Raw genomic sequence first — 16,436 nt, 5'->3', positions numbered from 1 at the left:
GGACCAATGTCTTTAACATTAGACTTAATCACGATGGCCAGCTGCAACGTATAGACAAATACATGACTGTACGAGTTTCTGTTTATGTAACAATCAAACTGTTTTTTTTAAGTAACCCTAAGTTCATTGTTTTATCTTTGTATAATATTTCTGTGGTTCGTATATTTTTCTTTCAGTGAAGATCCAACTGTAGCAGCCGTAAATTTGGTGAGAGAAGTTCTCTACAGCACACGTGACAACGTGGACTTTGTTCATGAAATATACAGACAAGCATTTCTGCTCAACTTCAATCATTCCCCTGCCATTAGGAAAGCTATAACTGTTTATAAAGACTGGATACAAATGAACGTAAGTGTACTATCATTATTTTGAGTTCAGTAACATTTAATTATTTATTCATGCACCTCTCCCTTGAAGAAAATCACCATAATTATAACTTGATTCTCCATAGAAACTAACAGATATCCTTCTTCCGTACGATAATGGCGGTTTCATATTGCAAAAGACATCGGATTGTAAGGAAGTTATCATTTCTGACAGAGTGGGAAAAAATCATGATTTTTTTAAAAAATCATTTTTGTTGATTTTTTTGATTTAAATCGATTTTTTTGATTTAAATCAAATCTTTCTCCTCGTATAATACAAGTCGCGAACTGAAGAAAAAGCATTAGGAATTAGTATTAAATGTTAATTATGCCATTTAAGTGAAAGTATTGGGGTTGAATTTTGAATTATCCCAAATCGTTAACCTATATCAATCCCAAACAATGTTTCTTAACCCTTTTAAATTATGGTTCTTTCTAAATGTAAATTATAGACTTTCAATCAAGCAGCTACAGCATCATCCCTATTTATCGTAGGCTAATGGTACATACATCACTCTCTTTAGAATAGAACAGCTTTTGAAACGGTAACATTCATATTTCCTTATAATGTCCCTGAAGCGGGAAATTTTCAGAGTGATCGCATTTTTTCTTTCTTTCTTTCTTTCTCTTCTTTTTTCTTTTCTTTTTTTAAAATTTTGATCCCCTCTGGATTCCCCTGTGTTAACGCACAGATCTCAAAATCAACTGGGAAATACTAAGGGGAGTACCGATACTAAAGTGTGTACAAAATTTTACGCTTTTATCTTGAGTGAGTAGTAAGGGTGAGGAAACTATTGAGCTAAGAACATTCCCACAATGCCCCAGATGACCCGGATGTAATATAAAAATTTCCCCAGACTTCCCTATTTATCCTAGGATCATGATTTGTACATTATTCTCTTCAGAATAAAACAAATTTTCAAACGGTACCCTTCAAATATCTCCATCATGTATCTGGGGCGGGTAAATCACGAAAAAAGGAATTTTCTGTTAAAAATATCTTTTTTTAATTTTTACCTCTGTGGACTCCTCCCCCTGTTTTAAGGCAGAGATCTGAAACAAATCTGAAAAAATACTCAGGGGTGACTGAGTAAATGTGCAAAATGTCAATCTTGCAAAAATAAGCCCGCGAAAAATAATATTCCCCAGATTCCCATATAAAAGCATCTCAGGTAACAGTTTCCTGACACATCCCTATTTATCCTATGAGCATAGTACGTACACGATTTTCTTCCGAATAGAACAGCCTTTCAAACGGTACCATTCATATGTCTCCATCTGAGGCGGGAAAATCACGTAAAAATCTATTTTTTTGTTAAAAAATATTCTTTTTAAAAACATTTTTGCCCCTCTGGACCCCGCTGTTTTTACGCAGAGATCTGAAAACATCTGAAAATTATTAAGGGGTGCACTGAACGAGTGTGCAAAATTTGTCTTCTGAATGCAAAATGTAACCCGCCAAAAAATAATAATAATACGCATAATAAAAAAAAATATCTTTTTAAATTTATGACATCATCACACACTATGCCTCAACTCAGAAAGGCGTGAAAGCATATGTAACGTGTTGTAAAATGCCTCCAGTCTTGAAGAAAATGAAGTAAAAAGCCTTATTGGTATTTTTTTAATCGAATAATGAATATTCTACCCTATCACCTAAAAATAGGTGATATAATTTAAAAGGTTAAGCATTAAGGAAAAAGTACAGCAACGTTTATCAAAATGACACTTTTTTCACATAAGTTACTGATATTTGGCAGGGGCCTATTTTTAAAAACTCAGAAATAGCTTGCGGCATGAAATACAGGTACATAAATTTTGCCTAGTTATAAAATTAATAAAAAAAAAGTTTGGAGAGGGGATAGGACACCTCTAAATACGCCCTATTATCTGGGAACAAACAAACAGACACGCACAAAAAAGAATTTTCGTCGTAAGTGTCGATGGTGATTTCTTCGTTGGAATAGTTAACGATTTTAAAACCCAAACCCAATGTTACGAAAAGAAGAAAGCAGGATTGCTCCGTTACCTTTTCAAAACGGGATTTTCCCTAATCATTCTCTGCATGACACTTGTTTACATACTATACTGTACATTTGAGTCTCATTGTATTATGATTATTAACTTCCATAATCGAAATAACAGAACAGAAACGGGATTTTACTTATTTTCACTTTAAATTAATTTATTTCGGAATTCGATTTAAATCAACGATTTTTATTTAAAAAATCAAGTGATTTAAATCGTGATTTTAATCAGACTGATGTAAATCAATCCGCCCTGATTTCTGATTGTTTTCCTCATAAAGTTTTGCTTCATTTGAACTACATTTGATTAAGATGCCCCGAACTTGACATTTTTTGCGCTTAAGGTAGCTTTTTCCGAGTGAACAATAAATAGTAGCGCGAACGTAGTGCAGGAAAATATATCTGAATAGCTCTACCCTGTATAAAGAGAAAATACACAAGGCGTCGCAAATTACTGTACACTGCAACTGCAACTATTCGCAAGGTTACAGGAAAGAAAGAAAGGAGGAAATGAGTTCAGAGTAGAAAAATATTAACTGTTCTCGAAATTCTTTTGTTACCTTCCACACTCCTATTGCACCAATTTTTACATATTCGTTAACTTGTATTTGCCATTTCTTCTTTAGTCTAAAGGTTGAAACTGTGGAACATTAATCTAAAAATTTTAATCTTTCTCAATTTAGGTGCCAGAGTTGCCGGCATTTATGTTAGAACCCTTAGAAAGCCATAAAGATGACCATTCACAGCATTCCACGTATTCAAGTAGAAGTGGACCGCCTTCATCAGATTATTCATCTGAGGTAATGGAATTTTATGTCCTTTGCATTTGAACACCAATGATGTGCTTAGAAAATAGAAACTGATAGTCTTGTTATTAGAATGTAAATATTGATATAATTATTGTGTACTAAAATAGTGTTTGCTTCTTTCCTGTAGCTTCCAGAATCTAGTGAATCATTTAGGATAGGTCGGCTACGTAACGACTCATATTTAGGAGCCATTCATAGGGAGAATTTGATAGTGAGAGCTGGGTTGCAGGTAAGCTTATCTTAATGAAACCAGTGTAGAGTCTTATTTTTTTTCAATGATATATTTTTAGGAATACTGTTGAGAGTTTGAAACATAATACAAGGGTGGATCAAATATGTACATATAAAAAGAAGTGCAGCATTGTAACTAGCAATAGCATGCTGTTAGTAGTCATGTCTACATGAGCTTACTTCCAGTCTAATGTACAATAGCAATAGTGATGAGCAAACATAACATTTCTTTTGGGATTAGACAACAGCAATGGTAGTAATGGCACATTTCCGAAATCGCAAGCTCACATATGGTGTATACTTTTGTTTACGTGTAAGGTGAAAGTGGCGAGGCTGTAATACTTTTGACTTACGTATCGATCAAGGTCAAGTAGTGGCCTGAGATTATTAAAATATTCAGTATAATTTAAAACAGGTGATTCATAATCGTTCGAGACATTAATGGAGCTATTAGTAAAAGTCGTGAAAATGTGTAGACAATGATTATGAGCATTGTTGTACAAAAATTCAGTCGGTTCAACTTCAACGTGTTAAAAATGTAATAATTGTGGTTTGCGCAATTTCGATAACCTCGGTTTACTATTCATAGTGGTTTTCACTATCTATTTAACTGCAAGCGTGCTTAGAGAGACTCTTGGCACGCATATGAATAGTTTGCTGATATCACAGTAAGGAGCATTATTTAAAATGTGGATATTCGATTGACCCTCACGTATTATTGTAAAAATACCAAAACATATCAGAAAGGTTGAAGTTATTGATAAAGTCACAACGAAATTAAGAATAATTGGTAGTAGGCTATACATTCATTTATGAAATTATGTCTTTAGAAAGTAAGGTAATAAGAGTACTATGCACCAATATAGATAGTAATTATTGAAAAAAAAGAATCTCTTCACAGTATATTTCAGTTCAATAAGGAAATATAAAATGAGTAGCTTTTGTTGATTGTATTCAAGTTCAAAGGCGGGTCTGTAAGGTATTCACAGAGTCGTGTGCCTTCCCAGTTAATACAAAAATTAATAGTTAACAACAAATATGAATATTTATTCTTGTATAGGAATGATTAGCGATCAGATTATTTTTAGTTTTTTAGTATGGAGTTTGTAACCTGATCCAAGATTGGTAACATCAGGATCATGACTTTAGCTTGGCTCTTTCTGGCATTAGCACGCCTCAAAGAAGAGCTCTTTAAACGCCTCCCCTTATCTACAAGCGTAGTCACACTTGTAACGTCAGGTTAACGCTTTCTAACTCCTTGCGATTAATGAGCGAAAGAGGAGTGGAAAGAAGAGGGGCTGCGTTCAATTTGAAAGTCATTTAACATAATACCTGAAAGTATTCTTTAGCATTATTTTCTAATTTATGTAGTTATTGTTAAGTTTTATTTATGTAATTATTTTTATTCTTATACATATGGATAACTTTGTGTCTTGATTTATACTTTTTCTAGAACGTTTTACAAATATTTATCACACACGCGGCGAATGTGTTCCTTTTAGAAGTTAGTCCAGATTATCCTCTTCTCCTTGAAGAACAAGTGGATATCTGTAAAAGAGTGCTCAATATTTATAGATACATGGTGATGCATACACGCATGGAACAGAAGACGTGGTAAGTTGCTTGTTAATTCTTATTTAATGTGTAACTAAAGAGATTCAGTAGAGAAAAGCAGGCACCTTAAATTAGGAAAACATACATTTTCAGTACAAGGGATTCTCTCAACAGAAACATCAAAGTGATTACTCAGAGCTGCTCTTTGTTTTGTCATACTTGAAAGTACAGGCATACTTTACTGTAATGAAAGGCTATAGAATACATTCAAAATGACAGAGCTACTTGTTAGTAATACAGCATACATACATGTAACAGAGTGTTTCAAAACAACACCGACAACGTTTGGAAGGTGATTCGTGACATCAAGACAAGACAAAAGCGAGTTTTTGCAACCGATTAACTTTCTTGATTAAGCCTCTATTCAAACCGGAAGTGGTTCAAATCAGCAATTTCCGGTTTCAGCATATCACCATAAAATAAAAATGGTAATAGCTTCAAGTGGTCGATAACTTCAGCAATCAATTCAGTGTCTCAGGAGAGCATATTATCACAACCCGCAACACTCTAACAAAACCGGAAATAGTTGAAATTTACTACTACTTTGGTTTCAATTCAGATTTTCATAGAGCAAAAACGGTAAGAGATATCGAGATGCGGTTTTCTTTTCTGTAATTGATTTAGCTTCCCGAAAGTAGGTTCTGTCCTTAACTCTGGTGAATCCGGAAGCGTAAAATCAAAGTATAAATCTTGTAGTTATTTGCTTGTATTTAACTGTCAATCTGTTTCCCGTCCTTTTCGCCTCTACACAATTCATATTGAGGAGATGAAACATGATTCTGCAAGAGTGGACAAGTTGGAGATTGTGTAATAAGCATGAAGTATGATTGGGAAATGATTCCATTCTGCCTGGCAGTGACGACGCCAGCTTTAAGTCCTTAGCGGGGCAAAGGAGGGGCAGGTACATTTTCGGGGGGGGGGGGCTATTTGCCATATCAAAAATGACTTATTTTACATTACATTGTGTATTTCGTTGCTGTTTTTATATTAGACCTATATGATTATAAATTAAACTTATTTCAAGTAAAATGTGTAACTAACAAATAAGTAACGTCTGCACATGAAATATTTTTCAATGAAACTTTTGAAGCCTAAACATAAATTGAAATACTTTCACGTATGCTACAAGCAACACATTCCTCTAGTACTATATGCTACATCTCTCTCTCTCTCTCTCTCTCTCTCTCTCTCTCTCATATATATATATACACACGGTTTTACGAGGAGCTGCTGGAAATGTCGTAGTCCAATCCAGATGGAGTATAGGTACTAGGTAGAAAAATGAAACCATAGTTTAGAAAAACATATCTCTGAATGTACAAATACAAATTTTCATATTAATAATGAAATTCTTATTGTTTCTCAGGCCTCTGAAGTAATTATGTGTGCCCAAACAGCGAATTTCACGAACGTCCAGATCCTAACTGTTATAACATTTTTGTTCCACCAAAAAAAGTCACCGAAGTAAATTAATTAGGAAATCAGTGAAACACCACGGGACTGTCCTCCGTTATAGACAGTGGTGAAGAAGTGGCTTAGTATAAACATGGCTATTTCTCAACAAATTATGCTTTACATCCAGGATGATTACCTAAAATCATGGATGCAATTTATTTATTTATTTATGACTTCTTTTACGTGGCGAAGTTCTGCAGCCTTCTCCGAGCACTTAACCACGTGCATACATTATGTATTTTTTTTTTTTTTTTTTAAAGCACCAATATATAGAAAATATTAACAATTACAATAAGAAAAGTACTGAACCACATAAAAAGAGAATATACTACTTAAAATAAAAAAAATGGTTAAACACTTCAAAAACAAAAATTGAAAATAACATACAATAGAGGAAACAAAATAACATGGAGAAAACCTAAATTGCATATTGCCTATAGCGGTAAAAGAAGTATGAATATATAAGCTGTACAAATTAGCATAGGTTACCTATTGGTTGTGTGTTCATATGTGGGTTATTAATAGTCTGGTAAAACGAAGATGCCTCATGTGCTACCAGTATCCTTATCTTTACTTAAGAGAAGGGAATTTACAGATTTTTTAAATTTGGCAACTGTGGAAACGTTGTGTGTTAATTGAGGTAAACTGTTCCAGAGGCGTGTAGTACTTACTGTGAAGGATTTTGAGTATGAATCAGAATTGTGACTGGGTATGGAGAGCAAGAAATTATCTTGTGATCTTGTGCTTCTAGTATGAAAGTCAGATAAATATAAAAATCTACGGGCTAGATTTGTGACATTATTCTTGAAAATTGCAGCATTTCAGCCAGTGGTGGGTATAGCCCGGGGCCAGAGGGCCTAGGCCACCTCAGTTTTTGAGTGACAAAAATAATTTAAGCTATTATTTATATAGTTTTTAAAATGTATAGTAAACTCACGATATACTTATTATAGTCAGAGGTCTGGATGCACCCCGCTTTCTCAGTTCTGGGCATTTCTTTGGAACTCGTCGGTAGCATAATTCAGAATGGCTTGGGTATGCGCAAGTTCTCGGCATAATGGGTTCTCAAAAAATCTGTCAGGAGAATGAAACAGTGGCGGCATTAATAGAAGTCTTCTTCCAATTTGACTGTAATGCTGATCAATTTCGCTCACGAATAGTAACCATAGATGAAATATGGTTGTACCACTGTGATCCTGAAACGAAACAACAGTCAATGGAGTAATAGCACTCATTTCTCCCTCGCCCCAAGAAGTTCAAGACACAGAAGTAGGTTGAGAAACTGCAACATTCTTCTGGGATAAGTATGGAGTCCTACTCATAGACTACCTCCGCAACGGTCAGATATTTAATCCAGTATCTCTACATTACTTACAAAACTGAAAGAAAAATTCAAAGTTCAACACCGCGGAAAATGAAAAGAAAGGAATTCTGTTAATTCAGGAGAATACACCTGTCCATCAAGCCCCTGCGAACACAATTGACACTGCATAATCTAGGATTTCAATTTCTAGATCATCATTCTTATTCCGCAGATTTAGCTCCGTCTAACTATTACATGTACTTATTTCCCAAACTTAAATAACACTTGAAAGGACGCCATTTTAGATCTGATAGGGGTAATGCTACGAACAGTGGTGCGAGGAAATCTTCAGGTTTTTTAACTTTTCTGCAAAAACTGGAGCACTGTACAAGGTAGTATATTGACTCTGGGAGAAGTGTAGAAGAAGTAAAATTTCACTATTCCACGTGCACTCCTTCTGGGTTGGGCTACGAATTTTTCAGCAGTTCCTAGTCAATATGGTAGACGTCACGTCAGTACTTTGAAACAAAATAAGTAAGCGAGCACTAGTATATACCAATTACTAACGAAAGATAGCACTCTGACAATACGTTTTATTGGGAATCAATTTAATTACATAAATTTATTATTATCATTTGCAGGAAGGGAAAACACAACTCTTTTTATCCCCTTCAAAAAATTAAGCCCTGATAGTTGCAAACTAAGCTGTTATAAGCACATCCTCTGAATATTGAAAGCCAAGAATAATGTTTCAGAAAAAAGAAGTGTAGAACCTTTATATAAAACAAAATATGAAACTGAAAACTTCAAACTTGAATATATATAGGCCTAAAACAAGCTACGTAACTGGTTTTACCTTTCTTTTATTTCCAATCGAAGTTGAAGTTGATCCAATGAGAAGAAAACAAGTCGACCATATCTACTATTGTTCGCTAGGCACGATAATTACATAAAAATCATAAGAAAGAAGTATAACTAAAATTTACCTGAAAATGCGCTAAATTAGAAAACAGAAATATGCGTGCATACCCAGACGCTCAAAGAAGAAAGCTTGAGGACTAATCTGCCACATAGTAAATGCATGGAAAGTAGATTACAATTTGACAATGAGATTGGTTATGATACTGATATAAAATACTACATGTAGAATGTTTAAAGATTGTAGGAGTCTGGGGGGGCAGAAGTAGCTACTAGGGGGGCGCTCGCCCCCCTTGCCCCCCTCTGGCGTCGTCACTGCTGCCTGGGCAGAATGGTATATAATAAAGCAACTAATATATGTGTTCTATGAGGTGTTTTGAAGGCAGGGAGTATCAAAATATGTTTGAAGTTCATGAATAATAAAAAAAAAAGTATGCAGAAATATTGGAGTTTAGACTTCTTGAGATAGAAGAGCAAAGGAAAATTATCTTGTTATAAATTCTATTGAAGAATTACATATATATATAATTAAACATCTTGAGAGAAACTGAATATAATTGTGGAATTTTTCTTATCTTTACAGGGAACAGTTGTTATTGGTGCTTCTTCAGATAACATCGTTAATCTTGAGTAAAACTCCACCAAAACGGAAGGAGGAAACTCTAGGTGGGAAGCTGGCTCCTGCAATATTTCAGGTAATCTTTCACTGATGATTTTTTTTGTTTGTTTTTTAAATAACGAAAGTGTGATTTAGGAAGTAGATAATGTTATAGGTCTGCTCAGAAAATCTTGAGTATTCTCTTCTCTTTTAGATATTATATATATATATATATATATATATATATATATATATATATATATATATATATATATATATATATATATATATATATATATATATATATCGTTACTTGATGAGAGAATTGTAGCAAAGTAAACATTAAAAAAAATCTTTAATACTATATTTCAAATTCTACTACCAACTTGGTCCTATAAACAACTTTTTAGAATGTGAGCATTTTTTGAAGGGTTGAAGGTGAAAAAAGTGAAGGATTCCCTATTCAACTTCTTAAAAATTATTTTAACGACCCGTGATAATGCTCTAAACCTAAGGGAGACAGTAAGAATGATAATAAACGAAATGATGGGAGGAATCAGGAGAACCCGAGAAAGCCCACATACTTGTCATTACTGAATGACACGTCCACCACAAAGCCCCTTTAGCGGGAGCTAAAATCGATGTAGGGACCCCACGCACCAGAAATAAGAACTCTACCACTAACTAGGGATGATTCCATTCCGGGACCAAGTACCTGGGGAAAACCTATATATCGTCTGAAAGCTCTTGCCAAGAGAAGTACGAAACCGTTTTCAAATCACGGACAGACCCGCAACCTGACTCTTTAAGGGGCCAGTTTTATGGTGTTTGTGACCCTATGTATTGCATATTCGACAGAAGTAAAAATGAATGTCACGATGCATCACTTGTAATTGTGTTAATTTTTCGCTCATTGTTAGAACGTAACTCGGGCAAGGGTTTGATAATGTCTCTTTGCGCCCAGACATACCTATTTGGTCAGTGTTACCAACGAATTGTAAATACAATGTGGCAGATGGTTTGTGTACCACTGGATGTATATCCATGAAATTTGGAATAAACATCATTCGTCACTAGAAAACATATACTGTGGACGTATTCCTCTTCCAGGGACCACAGTTTGTCAGTGTTGCCAGCCAGCTGTTAAAATGAGAAGGTGTAGGGGCCTAAAGTAGGTTTCGTACAATGAGACATTTATGCACCAAGCTTGGCAGAAACATCACACAAAATAATATTCATACCATTAGGCAATATAAAAATACCACGAAGCTAGTATACTACTATTTGAAGAACTTCCATTTTGAAAACGTTAGCAATACTGACAGATTGGGGTGCTTGGGGAATGGTAACAACCATAGAATGTTTGCTGTTGTGTCGAATGATGTTTATGCCAAGTTTTGTCTCTATGCATGCAATGATCAAGCAACCTTTCGAGAAAATATATTTTAAAATGATTAGCAACGCTACCAAATTGGGGTCTTGGGCACACTCACACTATGTTTTCCATTGTCCAATGCTGCTTTTGTCATATTTGTTCTATATTCGCTCAATGGCACGCACCCTATTTGCAACATTGTGATGTTTACATTTGGTTGGCAACACTGACAACCTAGAATGATTGGAATACGGTCACACTCAACGTATTTTTACTATAATGTCGTGTGATGTTTCTGCCAATCTTGGTGCATAAACGTCTCATCTTACGAAACCTGCTTTACATCTTCTCATTTTTACAGTTGGTTGGTAACACTGACAAACTGGGCTCCTTGGAGGAGAAATACGTCCACAGTATATATTTTTTTTTTTTAGTGACGAATGATGTTTATTTCACGTTTCATGGATATATATCCAGTGGAACATAAACCATCTGCCACATTGTATTTACAATGGTTGGCAACACTGACTAAATGGGTGCGTGTGGGTGCAAAGAGAGATTATCAAACTCTTGCCCCAGTTACGTTCTAGCAGTGAGCGAAAAAGGAACATGATGGGCTCAGGCGCTTACGCGTGATGCATCGTAACATTCATTTTCACTTCTGTCGAATATGCAATACATAGGGTCACAAACACCAACAAACTGGCCCCTTACAGGATCAGGGTGCGGGTTTGCCCGTGCTTTGAAAACGGTTTCATACTTCTTTTGACAAGAGCTCTCAGACGATATATAGGTTTTTGCAAGATGTTTGGTCCCGAAATGGAATCATCCCTAGTAAGTCGCCACGGTTCTGATTCAACATTTGAGGATATGAAGAAACTTTTAACTACTGCTAGAGCACTTGAATGTTTCACGTAAGTGCACTACGATGTAAAAAAATATACGTACTATATTTTCAAACATTCTCTTTCTTGAGCATAGTCAAGTATTAGCAAGTTTTCTGCAATCTTGCCGTTCTGAAATGATTTGTGAATTGGGTTTGAACTTTAGAAAGTATTTTTCACTGTTTTTTTTTTTTTTTTTTTTTTTTTTACTTCAAATGTCGTAAGTAATTGAATCTGTTTAACAATTGGCGCAAAATTGTGCATTTGTTGTACGATGTGGTAGTGGCGAAAAAATAAGAAGTACAAGTAGTTCAGTATCTTCGCAAGTGGCACTACCAAAATAAATAGGGTAAAGCCAATGTTCTGCATGGGAGATGTCACGCAGATCTGGTCCGAGGTACCCAACAATATTATGTACGTATTTTTGATTACAGATGCTATTCATATGATTCTTGTTCTAGGAACGTAAATTAATAAACTATTGCGAAATATTTATTCAATACAGTTCCAAGACTAGTGTATACGTAATAATTTTGTAAAGATTAGAAGATACAGTAAGATCTCTCGTAACCGGCAACAACGGGATGTAACCGTTTCCGGATAATTGGATATACTATATATAAATAAGTTAATAAATTTCGATGTGCTGACTCCTCTCTCCATTTTCTCCAGCAAGCCAAATTTTAATTTAAGCGTGAGATAGTTGTTGCGTTTGCGGGAGTTGTCATAGTGGTACCGTGTGAACAAAGATTCTACAGTCCGTCTGTAAACTCAGTATAGCGGCATACGCTGAACTATTTACGAATGGAGTTTGTCGGCGTAAGTTCCAGTCACGTAGCGTACAAAAGAACTCATATGATCTTTCTTACTCAACGAGTCGCTTAGAGTAAGTTACTGTTTGAAGCGTTCGTTTTGGGTTTGCCTGCCTAAGGTGAATCGACAAAGAATACGGAAATGCCCTTGTATTGACATTGCTGGATACGAGAGATCTTACTGTGTTAGTTTTAACTGAGAATTGAACTGTTGGATTGCATTTTATATATTTTGTAATATATTTTTTGTTGACAGTTTTGTGTGTTTGTTTGGTAGAATAAAATAAGTTTTGGGTTTGTTTCAATAATTTGAATCAGATTTTGGAAAGAATTTTGATTTAATTTATTAAAATTACTTAATGGTTTTGGCAGTTGGTGATTTTGTACCGGTATTTGAATTAGACTTAAAATATTTACATAAATTTACAGAATCAAAATTTAAATATTTACAAATTACAATAATTGTGGAGTTATAATTTTAATACACTACAGTGTATGCTATTTTCTAATCACTGATGCTCGAAATATAATAAGGTTGTTTTTAATTGCTACTGCGTTTGAAAATGTTACAGAGTTATAAGATTTCGTATTTCATTTTCTGAGTATTCAAAACTAAAACTAAATAAATAATGATTTTAACTCATGTAATCGAACCTAAACCTAACCAATGGATTGGCATGGATGCTTGATTGCTGGTTCAGATCATCCTTCATTGTCTTATTCAATCATTGTTCTGTGTGTACTGGTGCTTACCTGATTCATATGAAATAATTTAAATAATAGTATTGTACAGTTTAATTGTGTAAAAAGTAAGTTTGCAGTGTCTGAACAAAAATACTTAAAAAATTAATACAAACATTTTTTTCCTTAACAGACTTTAATTGTCACGTGGATTAAGGCTAATTTAAATGTAGTTATTTCATCTGAGCTGTGGGATCAGTTTCTTCATGTACTTTCATCTCTGACACAATGGGAAGAGCTTATTAGAGAGTGGGCGGTAAGTATCACTAATATCAGTGTTGACATCATCTTTATATAGATAGACAATAACGAAAATAAGTTTATTTCGCTATTAACAACCATTGATGTATACGAATACATAAAAAAGTTCCGTTAAATTCCTGGAATATAGTACGGAGGTAATCCCAAAAGTAAGGTATCCTATTTTTCAAAAATACAAAGAAACGTGTATTTTCAATAATGTTTACATCGTTTTGAAGTTTATATATTTTTCTGCAGAATCTCCATTTCGGTCGATAAATTTTTGTAGGTGCTGTAGCAGTGTTTGTATGCCCATATAGTAGCAACTCAAATTGGTTTGAAGAAGCGTTGAGCCTCATCTTTCAGCTTAGGAAACAAGTATTAATCACTGGTCTGCTCAACCTTCGCGACTCTCTCGACAGAAATTTACGATCTCTCGCTCCTTTCTTGCTCATGAATTTCAGTACGACCAGCTGAAAACTCCCTACACAACTTGCGGACGTTTTGACGTTCATGCACGAGTCGCCATACACTTCTGTCAGTTGGCGTTAAATTTCAATCGGTTTAACGTCTTTTGCATTCAAAAACCGAATAACAGTGCGAACTTCACACTGGGCGGTAGCGCCAAGTTGAAGGTCCAGTGCAAACGGCTGCCAAGCCAACACTGAGCGTCCCAGCGAGGTGCGCGTAAACTTGCTGGGAAGTGGGGAAACAGCAAATATCGCCTGTTTATTTCAGGAGTAACATAACTCAAAATTCCTGACTTTTTAGGAGAACCGTTTGAAAGTTCTGAAACGCGGTGATGTTCTCTAGCGCCCAGTTTTGAAAGCACATCTGTGAATTTTTTACCAGAGATATACATCAAGATTAGCTCTCATTTTCTACCCATAAGTCTATAAGGGCTATTTTTGAGTTACGTCACTCTTGAAATAAACAGGAGATATAACAGTGCTGTCAGCGGCACGAACACTTTCCCTGCTTCTCAAGTTCTTTTGAACCCTCGTACAACAAGTTTCAACTATTATTACTGATAATGACAAAGATGCGTAGAGTGAGGAGAGATTATGGTTGTAAACAAATCTTGTTTCTTTTCACAAGTATTTAGATGCCATAAATACAGGTAGTAATAAATATAATTGTTATAACTATAATTAATTTTTGTGGTGAGTGCTGCATTGTACGCTTTAGCCATATCTTTCACTTATAACGCTAGGCTTCCTAAATAGGCCTAACTACACATAAATATTCTCACATTCTCATGTATTAATTATAAATCAATTCTGCAAATAAATCATTATTAAAATGTACTACTGGACATATACTTTAATGCCAAATACGATTTAAAATGCTATCAATATAAACATATACATAAAATTTAGGCAATATAAACAAATAATTAGTATACTCCTGCAAAAGTCACATCAACGAACATAACGCACAGTGAATACAACTCTTTCTTTTTTTAATTTGTTTTTATATTGCCAATACTAACACACTTAACACGTCTTGCTAATTTCCCAACAATAATATTCGTGGGAAACTATGTTTCTAGAATTAGAATTCATTTGTACATCATAGTTTGTTCGAATAAGTCAGGTTTTTTTAAAGAACATTGGTAATAGATTCGTGCAAGATGACAAAGCATATCTATGGAGTAAATACTCCAAAAGTAGAAAGAGTTCATATATGTATTTCATTCTTATTATTGTAAAATTACTTTAAAAAAAAAAAAAAAAAAAAAAAAAAAAAAAAAAAAAAAAAAAAAGTAAAAGAAAAATTGTTTTATAAAGTCCATGGTAGTAGCATATTGCCAAGAATGCAAGTAAATAACAGAACAGGAACTGCAGCTCCGAAATTGCTTCGAAATTTTGGAATTCATTAAGGTGATATTTTTCTGTGGCACATTCTTATCATATCTGTATATATAACTTCCATTTTCTTACTAAGGGCAGCACGTAATATAAAATAAATACTATTTGAGGTGAAAAACAGAAATATATTCATTTGAATGTTTAAATATATTGCTTAGAAATAGTTGTAAGCATTGGTACATTATAGCGAACGTGTAGTAGGTTTCTTTCCATTTTTTCCCGCTTTTATTACGAGGTTTTTTTAAGCCGAAGAGTTAAGTTCTTGTCGTCTCAGTCACCAATATTATAACACGTTATTTTATTTCAAATTAAATTGTTAATATGCCTACCGACATATCTCTCAAGATTAAATTGTTTATAGTAATCTTGTAGCATATAACCTGGCGTTAAGTTTGATTACCAAATAGATGATTTGCTGTTGTCTCGTCACGATTTTTCCGTATATTTGTATTTTAATAGATGCATTGTTGATCTCTCTTTCTGATTTCCACAGAAAACATTAGAGACGTTGACGAGAGTACTTGCAAGGCATGTATATAATCTAGATCTGACGGATCTTCCCTTGGATAGACTGACAGAACAGAAAGCTAAGAAGCGAAGAGGAAAACAGGGGCCTCTTGATCAGCGGCCGAGTATATCATGCAGCCGACAAGTAAGTGAAGTACAACAAGAAAGGTCTCAGCCGAGCTCTATGCAAACAGAAGACACGGGAAGCGTTGGCGGTGCAGGATTTTCGGCACCAGGTGAGAACAGTAGTGATTGACTAACCATTAAGTGCACAAGCTTTATTTTTATGTTTGTCTACTCTTAGTACTTCTATTATTTGATTCGTGTTGTTTTCGTCCCTGAAGATGACCTTTGACTGATATTTCAGGACCAACACTACTTGTATATTGACAGAAATCAGATAAACATTCCTTCTTATATACATACTTTAGCACACTGATCCAATATAATAGAAATATACTATTAAGTTAAACTTAGGAATGCGTCTAAATGTTTATTGAAGCCGAAATTTTCAGTGGAAACTCCCACTTTTCTGATAGGTTTTCTTTCTTTTTACAAAAATAAACACTGCTGTTCTAATCGAATCTCATGGTATCCATTATGTAACGAAAGAACTTTGGAGGTATGATTAAGCTTACACTATCATAATGGACAGTTTGTAGCAAATATAATTGCTTCAAATACAC

The 16,436-nt window shown here is 34.5% G+C and overlaps 1 protein-coding gene across 6 annotated transcripts in view; it reads left to right on the top strand.

The window, feature by feature from the left end:
- Positions 1–16,436, top strand: part of LOC145664022 (ral GTPase-activating protein subunit alpha-1) — a 200,320-nt gene that overhangs the window by 92,976 nt on the left and 90,908 nt on the right. For all 6 annotated transcript variants that reach the window (XM_081730314.1, XM_081730316.1, XM_081730318.1 and 3 more), the window contains 7 exons: positions 177–348; positions 3,076–3,192; positions 3,329–3,430; positions 4,886–5,046; positions 9,306–9,417; positions 13,266–13,388; positions 15,737–15,986. In XM_081730314.1, the coding sequence (XP_081586440.1) occupies positions 177–348; positions 3,076–3,192; positions 3,329–3,430; positions 4,886–5,046; positions 9,306–9,417; positions 13,266–13,388; positions 15,737–15,986 (1,037 nt within the window). The remainder of the gene's footprint in view (positions 1–176; positions 349–3,075; positions 3,193–3,328; positions 3,431–4,885; positions 5,047–9,305; positions 9,418–13,265; positions 13,389–15,736; positions 15,987–16,436) is intronic.

This window comes from Thermobia domestica, chromosome 11, assembly GCF_964235325.1.
Source record: "Thermobia domestica chromosome 11, izTheDome1.hap1.1, whole genome shotgun sequence".
Taxonomy (NCBI): domain Eukaryota; kingdom Metazoa; phylum Arthropoda; class Insecta; order Zygentoma; family Lepismatidae; genus Thermobia; species Thermobia domestica.
The sequence above is the reverse complement of the archived record's forward strand: the minus strand, read 5'-3'. Positions and strand labels throughout refer to the sequence as shown.